Consider the following 26,131-nt stretch of genomic DNA (forward strand, 5'->3'; position numbering starts at 1 on the left):
AAGCTTGATGAAGACACAATCATAAATCTGGCCTCTACAGTGTAAACAAGCTTTTCCTTTGATTTGACCTGGTGACCTAGATTTTTACCCTGTATGACCAAATATTAAACACATCCAAGACTTTGCCCGCCCGCTTAGCTCAGTAGGTAAGAGCGTTGGTCTACGGATCGCGGGGTCGCGAGTTCGATCCTCGGGCGGGGCGCATGTTCTCCGTGACTATTTGATAAACGACATTGTGTCTGAAATCATTAGTCCTCCACCTCTGATAATTCATGTGGGGAAGTTGGCAGTTACTTGCGGAGAACAGGTTTGTACTGGTACAGAATCCAGGAACACTGGTTAGGTTAACTGCCCGCCGTTACATGACTGAAATACTGTTGAAAAACGGCGTTAAACCCAAAACAAACAAACAAACAAACATCCAAGACTTTATTAAGGGTACAATTCTGACCAAGTTTCATTAAGATTGAGCCTAAATTGTGACCTCTAGAGTGTTAACAAGCTTTTCCTTTGATTTGGCCTGGTGACTTGGTTTTTTGACCTCACATAACTCAATATCAAACTCGTCCAAGACTTTATTGAAGGTAACATTCTGACTAAGTTTCTTTAAGATTGGGTCAAAAATTTGACCTCTAGAGTGTTAACAAGCTTTTCCTTTGATTTGACCTGGTGACCTAGTTTTTGACCCCAGATGACCCAATATCAAACTCCTCCAAGATTTGATTGAGGGTAACATTCTGACCAAGTTTCATTAAGTTTGGGTCCAAATTGTGACCTCTAGAGTGTTAACAGTCAAACTGTTGACGACGGACGACTGACGGATGATGGACGGACGACGACGTACGACGGACACAGGGCTAAAGCTAACCTTTGAGCACTTCGTGCTCAGGTGAGCTAAAAATGATATATCTTTATAAACGCCATAATATCATCTTTTTCACGGCATGTCGGGGTCAGAGGGATCTCCCCCAGGATAGAATAGTCTCCTCATTTTAGCCGGTTCAGGGGGCTCCCCATGGAAATATTTGAAATACAGGTATGAAATGACAGCTTCTGATGCATTTTTGTCTAAATTTTGCGATACTGTTGGGGTGTTCAATCACTTTAAGGGAGTAAAGAGGCTATTGCCCTTGAAAATGTTGAAATATTGGTATTAAATAATGGTCTCTGAATCATATTTTTGGACTGCATTGGACATTTATCTTCGGTATTTTATTTTATCAAGCAAATATATATTTCTGACACCATGATTTCTTTTACTTCTTAAAAGATTGATGGCATTGGATGACAGTTTAAACCAAAAAGATATTCAGTAGTAAGTTTTGTAAAGTACTTTTGCCAATGTATTAGGGTTATTAAGGTTTAGTGTTCTCACCTATGACATTGATTTTGAAGCACAGTACGTATCATTATGCTTAAGGTTTTGGTAAGATTTCTTGGAATCCCTTGAAATTGTCAATAGTCACAACTTTGTGTTCTGGACGATTAGAATAAATAATTGACATACAGATATTTCTGCTCTTCCAATTTGGACCATGACATACTTTATATGATTCTTTATATAATATGTTTTATTAAAATTTAAAGCATGAATGACTACATAATTTCTGATATCATGACGTGATTAATGATAGTGATGTGTGTTTGACAATTTTTTTTACAAAGAATTATTTTAACTTTCGTCATAATTCCACAATGAAAAAATATACGAAAATCTCTCTTTTAAAATTTATTTCATTTATTTACAAAATTTAAACCTATTATTGACAGCGCTATTGAAAATCAGAAATAAGTAACGTTTGTAAACACAGGAAAAAGTGTCTTAGTGCCATTTTAATGTCTGTCATGTTACGGTTTTTTCGAATAGTTTTTGACATCTTATTTTTTAAAATTTTGAAAGGCTTTGTACAAAAGTATGTATCGTTATACAATTTCTGTGAAGACATAGATAATGTAAATTATATTGACATAACCAGTCAGTGAACTTACTTACACAAATGTGCCCCAGCAAATACTTAATATGTTTGTGCGTTTGAATTCCAGTGGAACTACACCGTTTATGGTTGCCCCACCTCATCTTTTACTTGTTACTCTTACAAGAAAATTTAATTTAACGGAACTTTTAAATTCTATTCTCATGCAGATAATAGATAAAAAGTGAAAGTATATACTTAACAATTTTCAGTGTGGTATATTTCTAAATAAAATTTATGAAAAAAGGCCATGCAATTTTGGACCACCGTTTGTACATAATTATATTACTATTAGAAACGTTTGCATTGGCTGGCAACTTATCAATTTCGTCTCACTATTTTGTCATTCCTCAATATATTGATATCTGTAAATCAGTATTTTTCCCACATATGTTTTCAAAATAAAACCAGATATAAAGGTAACGTATTTAAAAGTGTTGTTAGATAAGAAAAACAGCAATACTTGACAAGGACGTTTGTACCTACTGCATTAATTTTAACTAAATGCACAGTAACTTATTTTTGAAATATCTTATAAATATAATGACACAGTAGAATAAGTGTAGTGAAATGGTAACGTAAAATATGTAAAATAAGTTGCATATAGTCTTTCCTCAAACTTAACCAATAAAAAAGAAATATGATTATGCTATTAAATAGTTTTTTTTTGTTTTTTTTCATGTTTTGCAGCAAAGTTCATAGTGTTTTAGATTTAAATTCTGCCTAAATTTAAAATCTTTCAATTAATTTGAAATAATATAACAAGTTTAATGAAAAGGTTAAGTAACTTGAGTAAAGTATGCTACATATTGACTTTTTCTTAAATAATGTGTTTAAGAAATACTGTCATATAATGCAGTTCACATAAACACAAATTCATTCGTATTATGTTTAAAATAATATACAAGTAATGTACATGTTGAATGAATTTACAAAGGGTCAATTTACCCCACCCGCCTAGCCTCGCCTTTATTCCATAATAATACCAAAAAAGTTTGTATAACAGGTTAAACCATTAAAACATAAATCAAATTAGACTATAAAACCATTTTGGTAATACTTGGGTGCTTAATCTTCTGGACAAAAATAGATTCAATGTGTTGATAAAAAACAATGACAATTTTCCGCCCCTTTTACAATTATAAATGCGCATATTTTATGCAAAAATTGATATTTCCGGCAAAAACCTTATTTAGGTATATAGTCGAACACGTCTGCAATACAAATCAACAAAGAAATAAGAAATAATCTTACTAACCATATTTTAACACACTTTTAACAATATTTATGCAATCGTCATAAAGCTTGGTAGCCATGCGGCGGCCATCTTGAATTTTAGCTGCCATATTGATTTTGAGTTGGGGATTCGATCAAATATTACCTAAAGGCAATATATCAAACTATAATCAGGCAAAGCGGTTTACTTGTAGAATTATCTGAACGATTCGGTCAATTTTGAGCTCTAAGCACTCTAACTATTAGTGCGTTAAATTTCTTTAACAAAATTGGGAAACAATTATCTAGAAATCGCTTTCAGTTAAGGCACAAGTAACTGAAAAATTCAGACTTACATCTATATCTCATATTGTTGTTAAGTGTTTCTTCTAAGTATTCAAGTACTAATATTGTGTAGGTTAGGTAGACCTGTGCCTTTTCCCTGGATGTAGGATTTGTCGTCAAAATAAAAAAAAATAATACTGTTTTGTAACATAATCTGAAGAGATCAAAATGTGTCTTTATTTTTCCGGGTATTTTCTTCTATCCAAAACCTGCTTCAAATCCAGGGTCATGAGGAATATTTGTGTATATGCATAAGACATCAAACGTTACTAGTGTTGATTTTTCTGCTACCTGTTCAGGCAAATAATTTGGAAAGTCGAAGTCGTCCCTGATGAAAGGGGAACAAAATGGTTTAAGTCTAATATCGAAAAAATTACTGTCTGTGTAACACTATAAGATCCACCTACTATTGGTTGAAAGGAACGTCATCTAGTTTGAGACATTTATGTATTCAGACATTTGTTTCTTATATTCATTTGCTATTATCTTGCTTAATGACTTGTTGTGTATTCAAATTTTAATCGACAAGCTTTTCTTCTTTCATTAGACCCTTGCCCTACTTATACACGCCTGGTAAACTACAGAACTACCTCTTTAAGAGATATACGGTAAACTGCTCTGTCGCAACTTCCGAGGTAGTGCACGTCGCAATAAAAGAACATCAGCAAAGGTGTGTGTCATCACATTTTTTGCATTTTTACAAGTAGTATATCGAATATCAAAAATCGGGAAATGGTAGGCGATGTAAATATAATTTAACTTTACAGAGAACTTTAAGTTTGCTAATTCATTCTTAATTTGTGGTCGTGGTGATGTTTACCAACAAGCTGATTTTGCAGTAAATTTGGCCATTTCGTCATGAAAGCACTTACATTGTCAAATATTCACATTTAAATTAATATTAAGAATTTTTTTTATTTCTACCAATTTATCTTTTATCTGTACCAATCAGACGCGTTTGTCGAAAGGGTCGTGACTTCAGATTTTGAGTAATTTCTTTAGAATTTGAATTTTGTCATATTATGACGTAAGAACATTAGCATCTTTAAATTAGGAAATTATGAGAAAAACATGCCCGGGCCCGTAATCGCATTTTCTTATTCATGTACTGTGAAATCATTTAAATTCGCTAGCATGATATTGCGCGCAAACAGCAAAAAGGCAGTTTCGCGCGGGCTTTAATTCGCGCATTTTCAATTTAATTTTGTTTTTCATAAATCGCCAGCATCGCATTTGTCCGGTATAAAATGCACTTCCAATTGCAAACACATTTTTTTCTTTATTTTTTCCTAGTGACCTAGCTTTTGTTCCAAGATAACCCATATTAAAAGTTGACTTAGATTTCATCAAGGTAATCATTCTGACCAAATTTCATGAAAATCAATTGAAAAACTTCAGCCTCTATCACATATTAAAATATTTCCTTTATTTAACCAGGTGACCTAGTTTTTTATTCCAGTTAACCCTTATTCAAATTTGTCCTATATTTATCCAGACAAACATTCTCATCAAATTTCATTAAGATAGAGTGTAAAATGCAGTTCCTACTGTATAGATAAGGTATTTCTTTAATTTGACCTAGTGACCTAGTTTTTGACCCCAAATAACACATTTTATTACTTGACCTAGATTTAAATAAGACAACCATTTTGACTAAATTTCATGAAGATGAATTGAAAAATACAGTCTCTATTGCATACACAAGCTAAATGTTAACAGAGAGACAGACAGACGACTGACGACGGACATCGAGTGATCACAATAACTCACCTGAGCAAAAAGTAAACAGAATGTACAACTATTCAAAATTTACAATTATAAAAACCGTTATCAAAACAATACTTGGAAAATTCATACATAGATGTATGTATGTATATCAAATATCTGTTCATGCAACACAGAGCTATCTCCTTAGCGACATGACTATCTCCTTCACGACAAAGCTATCTCTCACAATAAAAAGTGAATAATATTACTCCCGAATCATTTTCGGTACATATTTTATTTCCAAATGCATTTTATTTTTTACAGCTATCTCACGCCTACTCGGTTTGCTTCTTAATATTAGTTAAAATGTAAATATTTGACAATGAAAGTGCTTTCATGACGAAATGGCCAAATTTACTGCAAAATCAGCTTGTTGGTAAACATCACCACGACCACAAATTAAGAATGAATTAGCAAACTTAAAGTTCTCTTTAAAATTAAATCATACCTACATCGCCTACCATTCCCCGATTTTTGATACTCGATACACTGCTTGTAAAAATGAAAAACAAATGTGATGACACTCACCTTTGCTGATGTTCTTTTACTGCGACGTGCACTACCTCGAAAGTTGCGACAGAGCAGTTTACCGTTTACCTCTTAAACAGGCAGCTCTGTAGTTTACCAGGCTTGTTATATATTGTATCATTTATTAAATGTCTGGAATCTGCATGTTCATATATGCCCTCGTATTAACTGGTGTCGCGCAAAAATCTTGTCTCCATAATATCTTTTAACCATTCAAACCATGGATCCGCATTTATCTGCTTCTTCAGTAATTATTGATATTTTGACACCCTATCTGTTCTGTCACCTTCAGAAATTTTGGGCGTGTACATATTAGGCATATTCTTAAGTTGCATTTTACAACGTTTTCATGAGCGTTCATATGAAGTTTGCCGTAACGTATTTTTACGATGTTTCCCTACGATGTTTCCCGTATTTTAATGTTATGACGTTACATCATGATATAATTTCAAAAAGTGATTGCCCGATAATGTGAACAACTGAAAGCGCTTGCAGTGAAAATATAGATGTTTTTTACACAAGTTATTGGTTGCTACGCTAATATGATTTTAACGCGCATGCGCTCTTTACGTGTGGCAAAAGAACTCTCAACGATAAGAAAACCTACATAAATTATCATTATATTACGAATTGTTTTGCCATTATAAAGATAATTTCAGTCAAGTAATTTATCATACAATATACTTTGATTAAAGTCATGTATGTTAATTAATCATATCTTACCTGGAAAGCCTGCTTTATTCTTATTTTCGTCAGAAAAGAACAAGCATTTCCAGTCTTCCACACATGATACAAATATAAAACTTGTTCCTTACATTTAAAAAAACGTAGTTTTCATTATATTTATTTTTCCCACAACTTCAAATAGTTGTTAAATATACTTTTCTCCGCTTTAAATGACATCTACATACTTTGGTGTCGCGGCTCCATGCCACTGAAGTTGCTGTTTTAAGTGATATAACGGAAATCATTGCGTAACTGCTATGCAATTGTCATGATAAAACTTAGGTCACCTGTGTAATCAAGACTCTAAGTTAATTCGAGAGTGTCCCCTTATTAGAGCGGACCATAAAAGTTACTGAAGCAAATAAGATGGTTTGATGTGATATACATCAAAGCATTCTGTCATCAATGCCATTAAAAGAACGCACTCAGATTAATTATATCACGTGGCGGAGCTTTTTTGTGAATAAAAAACATTTCACATGATATCTAGTATTTCAAAATTTATAGGAATATTCTCTGGAACTTTAACGGACATTTCCTTTTAAAACGATGAAAGTGTAGTTACAAAAATTCTAAATTCGTATGATATTAATCAAATCAAGGACTGTAACTACACTCTGAAGGAAAATACCCGATATAAATCTCTATTTTATTTATTTCTTGTGTTTACATGCTAGATCATTTTTATATCGAAAATGTATCGTGCAAGAAGTCATTATCCGTGATTTAATAGAATAATTATAATAAACTTGACTTCCGCAAAGAATAGAACAGGTAACATCCCTCCCCAATACCCGTCCCCTCTCTATTGAATCTGACCGTTGCATTCACCATTGATAATGTCAAATAAAAAACTTATAGAATTCGAAGAAACAAATAAAATAAAAACAACAAGTTTAAGATGATGATTTTTTAAATACTGAATGAATTGATCCTCGTTAGAGTATAATTGGATACAAAACCAAAGGCTGAACTTTATTAATTGAACTTTTTATTTTCGACTTTTAATTATATTTCAAGTATCATGTAAGCTAATTGCAACACGTGGTAAATTATGGGAGATTACGTTGGGAAATAAAACAAAATCTTTGTTATTACTTTATAAATTCATGGAAAATATCTTCTTTTTCATTTTTCTTAACCTAAATTTGCCGAGATCAAAATTGCCGAATGAATAGTCCATTAATCCAAAATCATCAATAATAATGCAAATTAGTTAAAGCTGTGGATTTGCAAAGATCTACATTTTCCTTTGTCTTTCGGTGGATATTTACTATAAAACAGACTCATTATTGATCAAATAGATCAAAATACAATATATCTCTAACGTAATTTATATTGTGCAGTCATGTCTTTTTGCCCTACGCAGAATGCGCATGCGCGCAAATTGTTTCGCGTTGCTAAGCAAAAAGCTCTGTGTAAAAAGGTCTATAAATCTCTGAAGGTTTCAGCTGATGCAACGGCTAGATAATGAGAGTGCAATGACGAATCGCGACATCACGATAAGATGAAACTGCATAAATATGCGGTAGCCAAAATGAGCGATATTGTGATTGTCGTATTGTCACCGTCGCAACTGCGCGCTTTGACATCGTTGTCTCGCACAATATCAATCATACAAAGGTTCTCCATATTTTAGGGCAGACGCTTTGGCCATTACGGTCAATTGTAAGAATCAAGGGCAGTATTTCGAGAAAGTGTAAAGGACTGACGTAATTGTTCGCGTATACTCGAAAAGTTAGATACTGTTAACGTAAGGTTTTGCCGGAATTTTAATTAATAATTCCTATTTAGTTAATTCATTTTTTTTTCACGTTATTTTATATTATTCACATATATTAAATTAAATGACATTTGAACCGTTCAGCTTTTGTGATTTTGTGATTATGTCGTAAATTACAGTAAGAGCCCCGACCGCTTAGCACAGTAGGTAGAGCGTTGGCCTACGGATCGCGGGGTCGTGAGTTCGAACATTGGGCGGGGCGTATGTTCTCCTTGATTATTTGATAAACAACATAGTGTCTGAAATTATTACTCCTTCACCTCTGATTCATGTGGGGAAGTGGCAATTACTTTCGGAGAACAGGTTTGTACTGGTACAGAATCCAGGAAAACTGGTTAGGTTAACTGCACGTCGTAACATGACTGAAAAACTGTTTAAAACGGCGTTCCAAAACATACAAAACAAAACTTACAGTTAGACATGCAAAACATCAAGTTTTAATGTATATCACGCCAATAAATCTGTTTATAGTACTATACCTGACTAATTTTCTTGTCCGATATTGCTGATGGAATTATTTTCTTCATGTGAGGACACTGTTCATTGCTTGATATCAATGTTTTAGTAGGGCAACTGTTTCTCCACACACACCTGGTTTAAGAAACAAACAACGCTGCAGTGTATAAAGTCTATAAGTAAATCCCATTAAGTGCAAAAAAATAACAATTCTATATATGATATGTATACGATTGAGAGAATTATACGAACTACATTTACCACCACAATATACCAGACCAATAACGGCAAAAAATGAATGAATGAATGAATGAATGAATGAGTTGGGTTTTACGGCGAACGACACAAAAAGGTCATATATCGCTAATAAAAAAATTAAATGAATAACGTTAATTGTAAAGCATATACAAAACTATTATAGTAAAAACGTATAGACATATAAAGTGTTAAAAAGTCAGTTGCAATCATAAAATATTGCAAATTTGTGAATAAAAAACTTGAAAAAGGGTCAGATCTTATGATATAAGCCTATTTGTTTCAAAACTTGTAAAAGTTTGTCGGCAGGAATTTGGTCAAACAACACTTTTAACGATTCAACATCACAGTATGAATTGCGCTGTGGATTGAAGTCTACACAGTCGATCAAGATATGTCCAATAGTAAACGGTGTTTGACATGGTACACATTCGGGTTGATCTGCATTGTTCAGAGGATAAGAATGAGTCAACCGAGTATGACCAATTCGACATCGAGAAAGAACAACATCCTCATTGCAGCAAACAGATCTGTTTCCTTGGTGTCATTCGCCTAGAATAGGTTTAATATTATAGACTTAATTGAACGAAGCATTGTTCCATGATGATTGCCATTTAGTTAAATTGTATTTGTTGATATTTGATCTAAAATCAGTATATGGTAATTTCAATTTAAATTGTTGTAATGAAAGCGATTTTTTTGCTGTAGTATCAGCATCTTCATTTTCATAAATACCAACATGACTAGGAATCCAGCAAAATACGATGGATCATGAACCCTGAGAAGAATATTTTGAATGAAAGGATTTTCCATATTTCAGTTGTAAATTGATTGTAATACTGAAAGAAAGTCGGAAAAGATGAGTGAGTGAGTGAGTGAGTGAGTTGCGTTTTACGGCGAATCGATTAAAATGGTCATATATCGCCGAAAAAATGTCATATTACAAAGGCCAACTGTAAAGCATAAACATTGATGTAAAAATGTAAAGCATACCTAAAAAACATCAACGTAAAATGTAAAGAACACCACGAACAATGTAAAACATATCTAAAACAATATGTAAAAATGTAAAGCATATCTAAAGTCAGTTATGTAAAAAGGATATGTACGTGTGTGTTAAAATATCAGCTGCAAACATAATAATGTTGCAAGATGTTAATAAAAACATGAAATGTTAGATTTTTTATATATTCCTATTTGTTTTAAAAACGATATTTCCGACTGAAACGTTTTCAAACAAATCTTTCAAAGATTGAACATTATGATATGTACTGCGTTGTGTAGCAAAGTCCACACAGTCGAATAATATATGTTTAGTAGTTAGCGGTGTTTGACATGGTACACATTCGGGTTGATCTTTATTCAAAAGATAAGAATGAGTCAAACGGGTATGACATATTAGACACCGAAAAAGAACAACTTCCGCATTGTTCCATGACGACTGCCATTTAGATAAAATGTATTTGTTTATATTGGGCCTGAAATCGTTATATGGTAATTTCAAATTAGATTGTGACAATAAAAGGGACTTCTTTGCTGCAACATCAGCATCCTCGTTTCCATGAATACCAACAAGACTGGGAATCCAGAAAAATATGATAGACTTTTTTTAAAGATAGTTCATGAAACCTGAGAAGAATGTTTTGACTTAATGGATTTTCAATGAATGTATTTTCCATTTTTCGGTTATTAATTGACTGTAAAACAGAAATCGAGTCGGAAAAGATAATAAATTTTCCTTCATTATTTTTCGATATAAAATTAAGAGGTAAATCAATAGCTTTGGCCTCGGCTGAAAATATTGTTACATTATTTGGTAACTTTGACTGATGAAGGAGACTGACAGCAGCACAGCCAACCTTTGATTTATCTTTTGAACAGTCTGTGTAAATTGCAAAATAGTCTTTGTAAGTTGATTTGATTTCATGATTTTTGGTCTTGAATATTTCAGGGTTTGTTTCAGACTTTCTAAAGGCAGTTTTCAAATCGAAAAGAACTGTAGGAGTATGAAGGGTCCATGGTGGTGTATCTGGAACTGAATTTTCTTCAATACCATCGAATTCAAAGTCAGTTTCATTCATAGAAAATTTTATGCGAAATCCAAACTGTTTGGTTTTGGTTTGGTTTTTGGTTTTTCCTCATATAAATCGGAGTACTTTGGTTTAAAAATTATTTCATGAGCAGGATTGGATTTGTTGGCAGCCACTCTTAAAGCATATTGCAATGAAAGATTTTCTCGGCGCGTGTAAAGAGAGGGTTCGTTTGCTACAGCATATAAACTTTCAACTGGCGATATAAATTTTCAACTGGCGATGTTCGGAATGCACCAAGAGCAATACGAAGACCTTGATTATGGATAGTATCTAACATTTGTAAATAAGATTTTCTTGCTGAACCATAAACAATACAACCGTAATCTAGCTTAAATCTAATTAAAGCCCTATAAAGTCTTAATAAAACCGTGCGATCGGCTCCCCAATCAGTATTTAAAAGATTCAAAGACTTCAGACATTTGGCTTTCAAGTATTTTTATGCGGCACAAAGGAAATCTTTTTATCAAACCTTTCTTCATTATATTATAAAGTGAAAGTTAGGGCCAATTCAATAGCTTTTGCCTCTGCTGAAAAAAATGTAGTGTTATTTGGGAAATGTAATTTTGATTGATGTAGGTGGCTAACGGCGGCCCATCCAACCTTTGAATCATCTTTTGAATCTTCCGCGTAAGTTTGAAAATGATCTTTGTAAGTCGACTTGACTTCATTATATTGGACTTGAATATTTCAGGGTTTGTTTAAAACCTTTTCATGGAGGTTTTCATATCAAAAAGAACTGTTGGAGAATTAAGAGTCCATGGTGGTGTGTTCGGAACTAAATTTTATTTTATATCAACGAATTCAAAATCTGTTTCCTTCATAGAATTGTTGATGCGAAATCCAAACGGTTTAATTTGTTTTGGCTTTCTGTCATACGAATCGTGGTACTAAGGTTTTGATATGATTTTATGAGCAGGATTGGATTTGATGGCAGCTATCCTCAGAGCATATTGCCATGACAGTTTTTTACGTCTCGTATCATGGGAAGGTTCGTTTGCTTCAGCATACAAACTTTCAACAGGCGATGTTCTAAATGCACCAAGAGCAATACGAAGACCTTGATTATAGATAGTATCTAACATTTGTAAATACGATTTCCTGGCTGAACCATAAACAAAATAAGCATAATCTAGCTTGGATCTAATCAAAGTTCTTTAGAGTTTTAACAAAACCTTTTGGTCTGCTCCCCAAGCAGTATTTGAAATTACCTTTAAAAGATTTAATGATTTTAAACATTTGGCTTTCGGGTATTTTATTTGTAGTAAAAAAGAAAGCTTTTTATCAAAAATAACACCAAGAAAATTTGCTTCGACCATAACTGGTATTTTTGTAAAGCTCAGGTTCACAATGATGTTTCCGTAATTGACAAAAGTGAACAATCTGTCCCTTGTAACAAACATTTCACAATATTATCAATTTTGATACTAAAATGTGTGACAAATAAAATAGAACTTTGTGGAACTCCCTGTTCTAGCTCAAAAGATTCAGAAAGGGTAGCACCAACAAGTACTTTAAAATTGCGATTAGATACAATTTGTGATAAAAATGACGACCTTTTTAGACCTAAGTCCTTTAAGATCATAAGACCATAATTCCATATAGTGTCATAAGCTTTTCTAAAAAAAAACAACAAATTTCATGGGTTCGTGCTATCTTTCCCGGGTTTTGGTATTTGAATAATTATAGCTTCTCTCCATTAATCTGGAAAATACCAGTTTTCCATGTAATATTGTAAATTTCAAGGAGGAGGTCTAGTGATTCTTGTGGTAAATGTTTTAACAAGAGGGCCGAGATCGCTCACTTAAGAAACACACCTTAATACACCATAACAGTGTAAACATGTTTGACCTAGTGATTTCTTTGAAAAAGTATTCTGACCAATTATCATTAAAATTGGAGCAAAATCAAGTATTTACTTTGATTTGACCTAGTTTTTAACTCCAGATGACCCATATTTGAACTTGACCTAGATTTCATCAAGGCTATCATTCCGACAAAATGTCATGAAGATCAATTGAAAAATATAGCCTCTATCGCAAACACAATGTTTTTCTTTGATTTGACCTATTGGCCTAGTTTTTGAACTCAGATAACCCATAGTCGAACTTGATCTAGATTTTATCAAGGCTATTATTCTGACAAAATTTCATGAAGATCAGTTGAAAAATACAGCCTCTATCACATACACGAAGTTTTTCTTTGATTTAACCTAGTGACCTACTTTTTGACCCAAGATGACCCATATTCAAATTCTACCTAGATTTCATCAAGGCAATCATTCTGACTTACTTTCAGGAAGATCAGTTGAAAAAGAAACAACCTCTATCGCATACACAAGGGTTTCCTTTGATTTGACCAAGTGACCTAATATTTTTATCCAAGATGACCCATATCCGAACTTTTCCTAGACTTCATCAAGGCAATTATTCTGACTAAATCTCATGAAGCTATTGAAAAATATAGCGTCTATCGCATACACAAAGTTTTTCTTTGATTTGATCTAATGACCTACTTTTTGACCCATATTCGAATTGACCTAGATTTCATCAAGACAATTATTCTGACCAAACTTCATGAAGATTAATTGAAAAATGCAGCCTCTATTGCATACACAAAGTTTTTATTTGATTTGACCTAGTGACCTAGTTTTTGAAACCAGATATCTCATTTTCGAACTCGGCCTAGACTTCATCAAGGTAATTATTCTGACCAAAATTCATGAAGATTACCCTATCGCATACACAAGGTTTTATTTTTATTTGACCTAGAGACCTAGTTTTTGACCCCAGATGGCCCATTTTCGAGCTTCGCCTAGATTTCATCAAGGTTATCATTCTGACCAAACTTCATGAAGACAAGTTGAAACCTACAGCTTCTATCGCATACACAATGTTTTTTATTTGACCTAGAGACCTAGTTTTTGACCACGATGATCCATTTTCAAGCTTATCCTAGATTTCACCAAAGTAATCATTCTGACCAAAATTCATGAAGATAAGTTGAAAAATACAGCCTCTATCGAATACACAAGCTAAATGTTGACAGACGACGGACGCCGGACATCGAGCGACCAGAAAAGCTCACAAATTGATAATGAATTTGGTCTGGACCAATGAAACCTTTATCATAGTTGTTTGATGAAGTTGTTGGGTTTAACCAAGTGTATTGGCAATGGCCTCCTTAGTAGAAACAATGGACTGGTCTGATTTTGTTAGATGGGAAACATTTGAAGTTTTTCTTTTTCAACTTATTTTACGAATCATTTCCCAGACGTTTTTAACCGGTGACTTAGAATTAAGTTTGGAAACGTATTACTGCCAAGACCTTTTCTTTGCTTGCTTTTTAGTACCGAGAGCTTTTGCTCTTAGAATTTTAACTGATTGTAGATTGTCTTTTGTGGGCCGTATATTGAATTTTTATTTTTTGCCCTAAGTTTTCGAACAGTAATCTTGCAATTATTGTTATGCTATGGCTATTTTTTTACCATTTCTTGAAGTTTTAGGAATGTACTTGTCAGCAATATCGAATAGAAGAACAGAAAAAACGGATCATAAAAATTTGTGAAATTCTAAAAAATTAAATCATTTTTACATTTTAACGTTTGACTTTGCTTCCAGTCAGCTTTATTAAATCTAACATATGAAGGAAATTGGAAAATGGTCACTGCCATGCAAGTCAACTAGTGCTTTCCATTCAAAATAGGAAAAAATTATTCTGTTGACAAATCAAATCAAGTGTTAAGAAGTTACCCGTTGCAGGATGAAGATACGTTTTTAATTTATCATTTAATAAACAGAGGGCATTTCTTTCAAAAAATGTTTCAATAATTTGATCTCTAGTATTATTATCAGAACAGCCCCAAAATTCATGATGACCATTAAAACTGGGAGGTATATAAATCGAGCAGAAAGGTATTGGTCGATGCAATATAACGTTAAGTGCAACTGATTGAATATTTGTATAAAGAACAACTTGTCTGTGCGGAAATGAATGCTTTATTGATAATAATTTATGTACCACCAGAAGCGCTCTCAATGTTAGTATTAATGAAGTTATACACTGAATAGTTTTTCAAAGCTATTTTGTCAGTTTCTTTTAAAAAGGTTTCACTAAGACACATAAATGAAGGATTATATTTTGAAAAGAGGAGAATTTCATTATAATTTGTTTCTAGTCCACGGCAATTCCACTGTATAATTTTCCTCGCCATTTACATTGTATTATTTGTTTCAAATTGTAAACAAAAACTGAACGACTGGAAATTTAAACGATAGATTAGTGTGGCATTGACTCAGGAGGTTGGACCTTTTTGATCTTTACCTCCTTTGTGTTTGTTAAACTGGACGGAGCAGACAATGGAAAATCGTCATCACCATCATTATCAAATCTTCATTTACGACTTACACTACCCACTGAACTCACCAAAAGCAGGCGCGGAGAATGAATGAAGTTCAGCAAAGTTCTAGTTATCTAATTTTAACGGGTATGTAATAACGAAAACAAACAATGTATTCTTGTTAGCTGGCCATATTTCATCGTTTAGGTGCTTTGATGTTAAACCAATAGGAGTAACGCACTCGCGGTTCATTTCTTATCAAATATTAATATTTCATACAGCCAATGGGCCAATTCGTTTCACTTTTGTGGCGTACGCCATTTCGCCGCGTGCAACGGGCTAGGCGTTCGTTTGGCTTCCCGGCACTACCCGGGCTATCCGGCGTACGTCGATGTGCGCCGGTCTTGCGAGATAGGCAAAGCGGCAAATCATACATTTTTGCGATATTAAATTGAGTAAACATTTGGAAATATGGGTTAGTACAAGTAAATGTAGAAACATACTGCAAAAACTTTTTGCTAACTTATTTGGAACAGGCCACAAGAGAATATCATAAGTTTTGTATTGCAGGTCACCGGCGAGGACTTTTTTCTTGCCGCTCACGTAACCGGCTTGCCCCGGGTTGAGAGAAAAGTCGTTTTTGCCCAATATCGTAGACACTTGCAAAGGCACATGCCATGTAACTGAGGAAAGTACGTTAAACATTTGTTATTGCAATTTACTTCACATATTCGCAATTATTAATTTTGAAGATCATTTACATGTTGTTATGACAAAATCCTATTGTAGGCATTGTAACTAAAAATACAAACTTCAAGTAGGAGCTATCTATATTAGACATATGTGTAGTTAACTGCATCAAAATAAAAGGACTGAAAAATAATATATCACTTCCTGAAAAAGAGTTATTTGAGCTGAAAAAAAGTGTTCCCGGGTAAAATATTCGGAAAAAATGGAGACAACTCCGCTAAGACTTTATGATAGCCTTAGGTGGCTATTGACCTAGAACCTCATGAAGACTAAGCACTTTTTACCTCTAAGCATGGAAAAAGCATGCATACTTGCCACTTGAATTAGCAACCTGAATAGAAAAAACTATATACAGTCCGTGTCTGATAATTTCGGAGTGACGTCACGTTTGTTTATGTTTTCTGGACTTATAAAACTAACAAAATAGGTAAAGCAGCTTACATAATCAATAATATTGGGTATATTTTATTGCAACACGTCTGTCAGTCCCGGTAGCTCAGTGGATAAGCACTGATGTTTGAAATGTCGAATTAAGTATAGGGACCGTAGGTCCGAATCTAAATAGGTGTTGTTCTTTTCTCTTTCAATGTAACTACCATAATCATTCATTTTTCCTGGGATATATTAATATATTTAGATAGAAATATCATTAAATTAACTTCTGTCTTAAGGTGACCAGCCATCAGCTCTGTGTAAACACATCGTATTATTAATGCACGAAAACACTCGAAAATTTCGTGCAGGTTAAATTCCTCTCTGGTATATAGCCAGTATTAGTGTAGTCAACATGTCAGAGGCGTCAACTTCTGTTGTTGCAAAGAAAAACTTTGTTCAGTATAAGATAGATGATAAATGCATACTACAAAATACTCTGAAGCATATTTCAAGCAACATCAATTTCCATATTTCAGTTTGTTATTGTCTACCGTAGTGCTGTGTTATTGCATTTTGAATTTTTTCAATGGTGTATGAAAAAAAATGTAACAAAACATAAATAAAAAACAAATATAAAAAATGTATAAATCACAGTGGGATTCGAACCAACGCGACAATGGTAATAAAAAGAATCGCACATGTAAGGCTAACGCTCTACGGCCAGTACAAATATTTTACTTCAAACTAAGCGTTCCAGTTAGTACTATAGTATATAAGTGTGTACTAAGATAATAATAAATATCGATTACCTTCCTGACTTGGACTCGTCCAAATAGTCACTCCGAAGTTAACAGACACGGACTATAAATATCAAATAAAGTGGGACATTTTCTGGGGTGAAATTTGTCAACAAACAGAACGATGTTTAAAAAAATCAAAACCCACGGAATATCACAAGGTGAAATATGTTGAAAAGGCTACTGCTGGAAAGAGAACAATCTCAACTACCCATACATATGCGTCGAAGTATGGAAAAAATATCTAGAAATATGAGAAAATCGAAGAAATCAGTTTCAGGACTGTTAGATGCATAACTGTGTTATCGTGCATGGCATTTAGCATAAATAGGTTACTTTTCCTTTTCACAGATATAACATGTACAAGATTAGGATTAATAAACGGTGTTCACTCAACAATTTCACTATAAAAGCGGATTGTTTCATTTGTGTAAATAAGGCTTAGGGTAAGTCTCTACCTATTGATCGGTGGAAACAAAGGGTCTTAAATATTCATTTCGCTACATAGGTAGCATTTGCTTGTATGAAATAATTGCATGTCAAAGTATACATATTTCTAAGCATGCTATGTAGATACAACAGAAGATTATAAACAGAGATTATAAATAAAATGTTTCCATTGACAATAGGACTGGAGACAAACCAATTAAAATATTAATTATTTACCTCTTACTTCTATAGGGAAACTTAAGGGAATGTGACAGTTAGTTACTGAGATCAGATTAGTACTTGTACGAAACCAAGGAACTTTGTTTTATATAAAGGAATATAAGAAAAATATCAAAAGAAAACAACAATTTAAATGTTTTAATATCTATTTGGTGCCTGTAAATATGTAACTACAACAACGCTAATTTGTTTTTGAAATAATCAAGGAGAATACCCGAGCCCTTAGTATTACGGTGACCTTTAAATGAGGAGCTCAAGTACGTGTACAAGTGACTAATTTTTTTAATTTAGTTGGTCTTAATGTCACACCGAGACAATTATACGTTATATGGCGATCTCCCAGCTTTTAATGGTAGAGAAAGAATCCAGGTGCCCCTTCCTGGCATTATTCATCACGGATTGACACCTTGGTAGAAGCCGGCTCGTTTAGCTCAGTAGGTAGGGCGTCGGTCTACGGATCGCGGGGCCGTGAGTTCGATCCTCGTGCAGGGCGTATGTTCTCCGTGACTATTTGATAAATGACATTGTGTCTGAAATCATTAGTCATCCACCTCTGATTATGTGGGAAATTTGGCAGTTACTTGCGAAGAACAGATTTGTACTGGTACAAAATCCAGGAACACTGGTTAACTGCCCGCCGTTACATGACTGAAATACTGTTGAAAAACGGCCTTAAGCCAAAAACAAACAAACAAACACACAAAAACCTTGGTAGAACTGCATTCTTTCTGTATGCCGACTGGATGGCTTTCTCATTTGGAGGATTCTATGCCCCAAGTAAGGGTCGAACCGACAAGTGAATAGCGAAGAGTAAGTGAATCGAAGTCAGGGACGTTAACTACTCGGCAACGTAGGCCCCTATAGTGACTTGGGTAAGCTAACAATTTTACTGGTCAACACGATATAGTTAATACGACAATGAATACAGATATTACAGTAAAACTTACTCTTGTTTGTAGATTATAAGCCAAAGCAATGACACATCCAAATCTAACAACCAGGTTGAAAACTTTCAAGAATAAGTTATAATTTATTGTTACAACAAAGAGAGGTAAGTCACAAGAAATCTAAATTTTGATTTATTAAGTACACAAAAACTTCTTACCAGGTAAAGACACCTTAAAATATACATCTATGTTGTACCAAAGAAAAATTGTCTTGGTTTTATCCAACGATGAATTATAGAAAAGTTACAATATACGTTATATAAGATTTAGCTGTATATCACAAAACAACAGATTCTTTTTTAGCAAATGAACAGCATCTTGACACACAACTTATCTGTCCAATACATGTTTTACTGTTCTGTTCGACGGAGTTGGATACTTAAAATATTCTAAATGAGTTGCCCCCCTTTAAATAGGAATGCCATTTGTAAAGAAATAGATGTAAACAATTGTCAAAACGATGTTTTACCTAGTTATATAAAGTTTAAACACTCGTACGATGTTGCAAATGCATCAAAAGGAAGACATGTAACAGCGTTTTAAAAATGGTGAGTTTTTAAAGGCGCTGGACTGCCCAGAAGTGTGGCCCCTTCATGTAGTCCCTTTCCGGAATTCAGAACATATATGAATAAATTGACAATGGTTTTGTACAATAATATAAATGTTTTATATGCTGTTATATTTTCATGAAAAACAATGTTTTCTTTCTTTCTTTCAAACTTTTTTTCTCCGAGACATGGACCTATACCTTAAAGTAACAACAAAGGAAAGTTAATCTTAAAAGACAATTTAAAACAAGAAATGTAGAAATAATAATAATAATTATTATTATTATATCAGATTTTTATTTCGCACTTTTCATGATACACATGTTCAAATGCACTTATCATACAGAAATTTCACGAAAACCAGGTTTTCGTTGCATCATGTCAACAGGTTATTTTAAAAACTGGTCATATTCTGTTACATATATCTGACATCATCCATTCATGCCAATCAAAACCAGTTCTTATAATTATTTAAAATTATAAACACTAAACTATCTTTTTGATGATCAAACTGAATAAAATCTATTTTGATCATAATTATGAACATATTTTTTTCTATTTTTTCTTACCCAATGGCATTAAAATGACAATTTTGTCAACTAAAAAGGAAAAAATATAATTTTGGATGTCAGCGATATTTGAACAGGAATCGTTCCATTCCACAGCACAAAATTCTATTTTTGTTTCAAATATGACCCACTTTTTCTACTTTTAGTCACATTAACCTTGACCCTGATTCAAGTGACCTCAAAGACATTCCGAACCATTTTTGTTTGATAAAAGCTATCTACACACCAAGCAATAACTGTACCCAAACCAAAGATATTGAAAGGAAAAGAAAATGTAGAAACTCGACAGGTCGTTCAACACGACAAAACAAAAATGTTGCAGACTCGAGGTTGTGCAGAATTCAACATAAACGCATGCCAAAAATACAAAAAAATAAAAAAATAAAATTTAGAGACATCCGCGAATGTGTTCATACGGCGATGCACATCGAACCTTCAATGATACACTAGAATGTAATTCCATGAAAAGCGGCGTATGGTCCCCAGATAAAATAAGGGGTTTGTCCTAAACGAAAAAAACAATGGGCAGAACTAAACAAATTAGAATTTAGAAAAGGGATCTGAGGTTATGGAGCCTGCATATCACAGGAACTGCCAAAAGACAAAATAAAAAGCAGGCATCATATCCAATGGGTGCTTATACAATACCCATAGCTATGAAAGCGGGGATATTGGAACGACCAAGACCGAAATGGTCATGTTGAGAAACGAAACAGTACCAACTAGAAATTGCTTTTGTAAAAAAGCACATGTCTCCCCAAATGCAAAGTCCTATAGGCAAGAAGTCAATAGGGGTCAGGAGCGAAAGTCAAAGAGACACTGATGGTTGGCTGCGATAGGGATCATCCACATGGCATGTCCAGTCATCCCGCTAAATTTCAACACTATCGGCCTAGTGGTTCTTAAGTCACTGTTCAGGCTCCTGTGACCTTGACCTTTGATCAAGTGACCTCAAAATAAATGGGTGTCATCTACTCTGCATGTCCAATCATCCTAATAGTATTAAGTTTCAAAATTCTAGGTCAAGAGGTTCTCAAGTTATTTTCCAGAAATGATTTTACCTGACCAGGCCCCTGTGACCTTGATCTTTAACAGACTGACCCCAAAATCAATAGGGGTCTTCTACTCTGTATGTTTAATCATCCTTTGAAGTTTCAACATTCTGGGTCAAGTGGTTCTCAAGTTATTGATCGGAAATTGTTTTCCATGTTCAGGCTCCTGTGACCTTGACCTTTAACAGAGTGACCCCTAAAATCGATAGAGGTCATTTACTCTGCATGTTCAATCATCCTATGAAGTTCCAACATTCTGGATCAAGAGGTTCTGAAGTTATTGATCGGAAATTGTTATCAATGTTCAGGCCCCTGTGAACTTGACCTTTAACGGAGTGACCCCAAAAACAATAGGGGTCATTTGTTCTGCATGAACAATCATCCTGTGAAGCTTCAACATTCTGGGTCAAGTGGTTCTCTAATTATTGATCGGAAATGGTTTTCAATGTTCAGGCCCCTGTGAACTTGACCTTTGACGAAGTGACCCCAAAATCAATAAAGTTCATCTACTTTTCATGACCAATCATCCTATGAAGTTTCAACATTCTGGGTCAAGTGGTTCTCTAGTTATTGATCGGAAATAGTTTTCAATATTCAGGCCCCTGTGACCTTGACCTTTGACGGAGTGATCCGAAAATGAACAGGATTCATTTACTTTTCATGACCAATCATCCTATTAAGTTTAAACATTCTGGGTCAAGTGGTTCTCTAGTTATTGAACGGAAATGGTTTTCAATGTTCAGGCCCCTGTGACCTTGACCTTTGACAGAGTGACCCCAAAAACAATAGGAGACGTCTACTCTAGCAGCCCTATAGCCTTATGAAGTCTGAAGGTTCTAGGTCAAATGGTTCTCCAGTTGTTGCTCGGAAAGGAAGTGTGACGTACAGACGGACGGAAGGAAGGACGGACTGACAGGGCAAAAACAATATGTCTCCCCCAGAGGGACGGGGAAGACATAATAAATCTATATAGTATATTACTTTTGACCTCTAAGTGTGACCTTAACCTGACACCTAGGGACCTGGCTCTTGCGCGTGACACTAGTGAACAATTTTGCCAAATTATGTCGAAACACCTCCATGCATGAAGAAGAAATTCTCCTTACAAAGTTATTTTAAATTCAGCCTTTTACCACCTTGACTTAGACCTAGGGACCTTGCTCTTGCACATGGCAATCCGGCGCATAATTGTGAAATTTATTTGTGCCAAGATACATCAAAATCCCTTCATGCATAGAGAAGAAATGTTCCGGACAAAGTTTTTGTGGACGCCGCCCGCCCATTCGCCCAAACGCCCACCCACCGGCTAGGGTCTTTCCCATAATACGCCCCGTCTTCCAGACGGGCGTATAAAATAAATGATTTGATTGATTCCAAGAACGAGGCTGAAGAAAAAAAATAGTGAAAGACCAGAAAAACTGAAAAGAGAGAAAAGTCAAGAATGAGGCTACTTGTTCATCATTCCATATTTCGGACACAATCGTCATAGAAGAAAGGTATTGCTAGGCAGTCATTAATCCATTTAGTCAAAAGTAATTCAATACGCCGGTGATCATATTTTATTAAAAATACTTTGAAAAAAAGCTTAAAAAAAAATAGTTGGCCTTCAAGTCCAAAGACTGACTGAAAAATTATAAATACAGAATTGTTTGGTTTACCTGTGATATTCATAAGCAAAACACCATTCACAGTGTGGATCAGTGACACAGTCTTCACAAGACGAAAAGTATATGCACGACTGCACGGGTATCTTTAATACCTGCAATTATATAATAATAACATTTTTATATGAAGAAGGGAGAAATAAAACAAACATTTATATGTCGAAGCTCTTTAGTGTGAACTATACCGATTCCGTGTCCCTAGATGCACCCTGAACCTCTTCAACCTTCCAGCCATGATTGCTTGCACAATGATCATTTGATAGCAAAAGGTGATATAGTTTTCAATAGCATGTGTGTTCCTTCTGCTTGATTTCGTATAATACGTAATGCGCCATGTTATGAGCACGTCAGAGTTCCTAGGTAATCACTCACTGGCTTGTAATATCGATGTGTTATTGGTAATTGGTAACAACAATTCTTTAGTATGTCACTGTAGGTGCATATTATTTAGCGCCGTATACCGGTACCGTAAAAGCAGTTAATTTCCCTTAACAACGTCTTAGGCTTATTCTAATTGTATACGCGCAATTTACTTGTGTTTTAACCAGGATTTTACAATAACTATCCAAACTGGTTCAATTTTATTTATTTTGTGTTCTGTTTATTCATTTAAATTGATGTGCTTATTAATGTGCCTGTTCTTGTCATAAGATAAAATGATAAATATATGTAATTGCCTTATTAAAATACATGTATGTCTTTCACTTTGAAGTCAAAATGTATGTTCAGGCGTGGACCAGTATTTTTCAGATGTGACAGAATTAGACGTGAAATCGCACTGAAATGAATTGAAATTGATAATTACATAACGAGTTGGACTAATTCTACCGTAACTATCATAACTCAATGAAACTACATAAAAATGTTAAAGATTTTGTTCTTTGAAAAGACAATATTTCGTTCTCTAAAACAGCATACCAAACATAATCTTGAATTAAAAGAAAATAATAATTAGTTTTAATTTATTTTATTTATCCAGATATAATAAATAAAAATGGGATTTTAAATTGATATAGTTTTGATGGTTATCCAATGTATTCGGTTTCAACTTAAACAATATTATGCCTTTATAAAAGAAAAATTGAATTTCGTTTTGTTATCTTTATCATTAGTCGTTTCAGAGAATGAAATGCAAGTTAGGGTTAAGCTTCTAGTTAAATACAACAGGTTTGACTAACCTTGAGTTTTAATAATATGAATATGAATCATCGTTATAAGTTTAAAATAGTTTCTCATTACTTACTATCTCAAACTGACAAATAATCTAGATACGGTCATTATGTTACTAAAGCAGTTCTTATGTATCTTAAAGAAACGAGATTTTCTTAATAAAAAGTAAGAGGGTACTATCGAACTGTATCAATAAATATTTGCCAGATACGTATCCGCCACCAGTTACCTTTTATGTTAACACTTATACAGATCCCCATTGTTATCATAAGAAATGGCTGAGCGGCTTCCAAAAGCCGGTGACTAGGAGCCCTCTAGCCATGACCTCCATTTAGAACCATATTTACTACATCTCCCTCTGACGAATGCCAAAGGATTCCTAAAAGAGCTAGAGCAAATACTACGGAAGGCATTTGATTACTTTATACGGAGTCATTGAAGCTCATCTTCAACAAAAGGAAACAAGAGCTCTGATTTTTCTGCCATGGAAACTATGAGTGCCTGTTGAATCTCCACCACATTAACTGCATTTCAGAGCTAAAAAGCCTTGGTTTTATACATAACAGTAAAATGACTTTAACTGTTGATCTAAAACATCTGTTGAACCATCTGTATAAATTTGAAAATGATCTTTGTAAGTCGACTTGATTTCGTTATATTTGGACTTGAATATTTCAGAGTTTGTTTCAGACTTTTTCAAGGTGGTTTTTCATATCAAAAAGAACTGTTGTAGAATTTAGAGTCTATGGTGGTGTATTCAGAACTAAGTTTTCTTATATATCATCAAATTCATTCAAAATCAATTTCCTTCATAGATTTGTTTATTCGAAATCCAAAAGGTTTAATTTGTTTTGGTTTTCTGTCATACGAATCGTGGTACTTAGGTTTAAATATGATTTTATGAGCAGGATTTGATTTGTTGGCAGCTACCCTCAGAGCATATTGCAATGACAGTTTTTCAAGTCTCGTGTAAAGGGAGGGTTCGTTTGCTTCAACATACAAACTTTAAACAGGCGATGCTCTAAATGCGCCAAGAGTAATACGAAGACCTTGATTATGGATAGTATCCAACATTTGTAAATACGATTTTCTGGCTGAACCATAAACAACACAACCGTAATCTAATCAAAGCTCTAAAAAGTCTTAACAAAAACTTGCTATCTGCTCCCCAATCAGTATTTGAAATTATCTTTAAAAGATTCAACGATTTCAAACATTATGCTTTTAGGTTTTTTAGGTGTGTTATAAAAGAAAGCTTTTTATCAAAAATAACACCAAGAAATTTTGCTTCGTCAACAACGGGTATTTTTGTACCATTTAGATAAAGCTCAGGGTCACAATGTTGTTTCCGTAATTGACAAAAGTGAACATACTGCGTTTTTGACTGATTTAAAACCATTTTCTATGGCCCAAGTTTGAACTTTATTCAAACACTGCTGTAATCGGTAACCTTGTGGAACTCCGTGTTCTTGCTAAAATGAGTCAGACAGGGATGAACCAACACGTACTTTAAAATTGCGATCAGACAAAAATTGTGATATAAATGTTGAAAGACGACCTTTTAAACCTAAGTCGTTAAGATCATTCATAATACCATACTTCCATGTCGTGTCATAAGCTTTTCCCAAATCGAAAAAAAAACAGACACTAGATGATCTTTTTTAACAAATGCATAAAATGAATAAAATTTTCCAGTCGAATTAGATGATCAATTGTGCTGCGCAGCTTGCGAAAAGAACTTTAAAAGTTAGTAATTAGGCCTTGAGATTCAAGATACCAAACTAGCCTAGAATTGATCATACGTTCTAGAGTTTTACATAAACAACTAGTAAGGGCAATCGGTCTATAATTACTGGGGTTCGTGCTATCTTTCCCGGGTTTTGGTATTGGAATAACTATAGCTTCTCTCCAGGAATCTGGAAAAATGCCAGTTTTCCATGTTATATTATAAAGGGGGTAGGGGGGGGGGGGGGGGGTCGCAGTTAGGTGTCTGCGCAAAATGTTTTTTGATTTTCTCTATATTTTATGACAATATACCTACATGTATTAAGTTTCATTCACAAGTGTTACTGTTATCAGTTTTGACTTACTTTTATAGAAATTCACATTTAAA

The 26,131-nt window shown here is 34.1% G+C and overlaps 1 protein-coding gene across 2 annotated transcripts in view; it reads right to left on the bottom strand.

Moving 5' to 3' along the window:
* The window catches only part of LOC123527894 (plexin-2-like), a 180,167-nt gene that overhangs the window by 133,584 nt on the left and 20,452 nt on the right, over positions 1–26,131 (bottom strand). For both annotated transcript variants that reach the window (XM_053523577.1, XM_053523578.1), the window contains 2 exons: positions 22,843–22,943; positions 8,817–8,928 (listed from right to left, as the gene is read on the bottom strand). In XM_053523577.1, coding sequence (XP_053379552.1) covers positions 8,817–8,928; positions 22,843–22,943 — 213 coding nt within the window. The remainder of the gene's footprint in view (positions 1–8,816; positions 8,929–22,842; positions 22,944–26,131) is intronic.

This window comes from Mercenaria mercenaria, chromosome 14 (genome assembly GCF_021730395.1).
Source record: "Mercenaria mercenaria strain notata chromosome 14, MADL_Memer_1, whole genome shotgun sequence".
In the NCBI taxonomy this organism is placed as follows: Eukaryota; Metazoa; Mollusca; class Bivalvia; order Venerida; family Veneridae; genus Mercenaria; species Mercenaria mercenaria.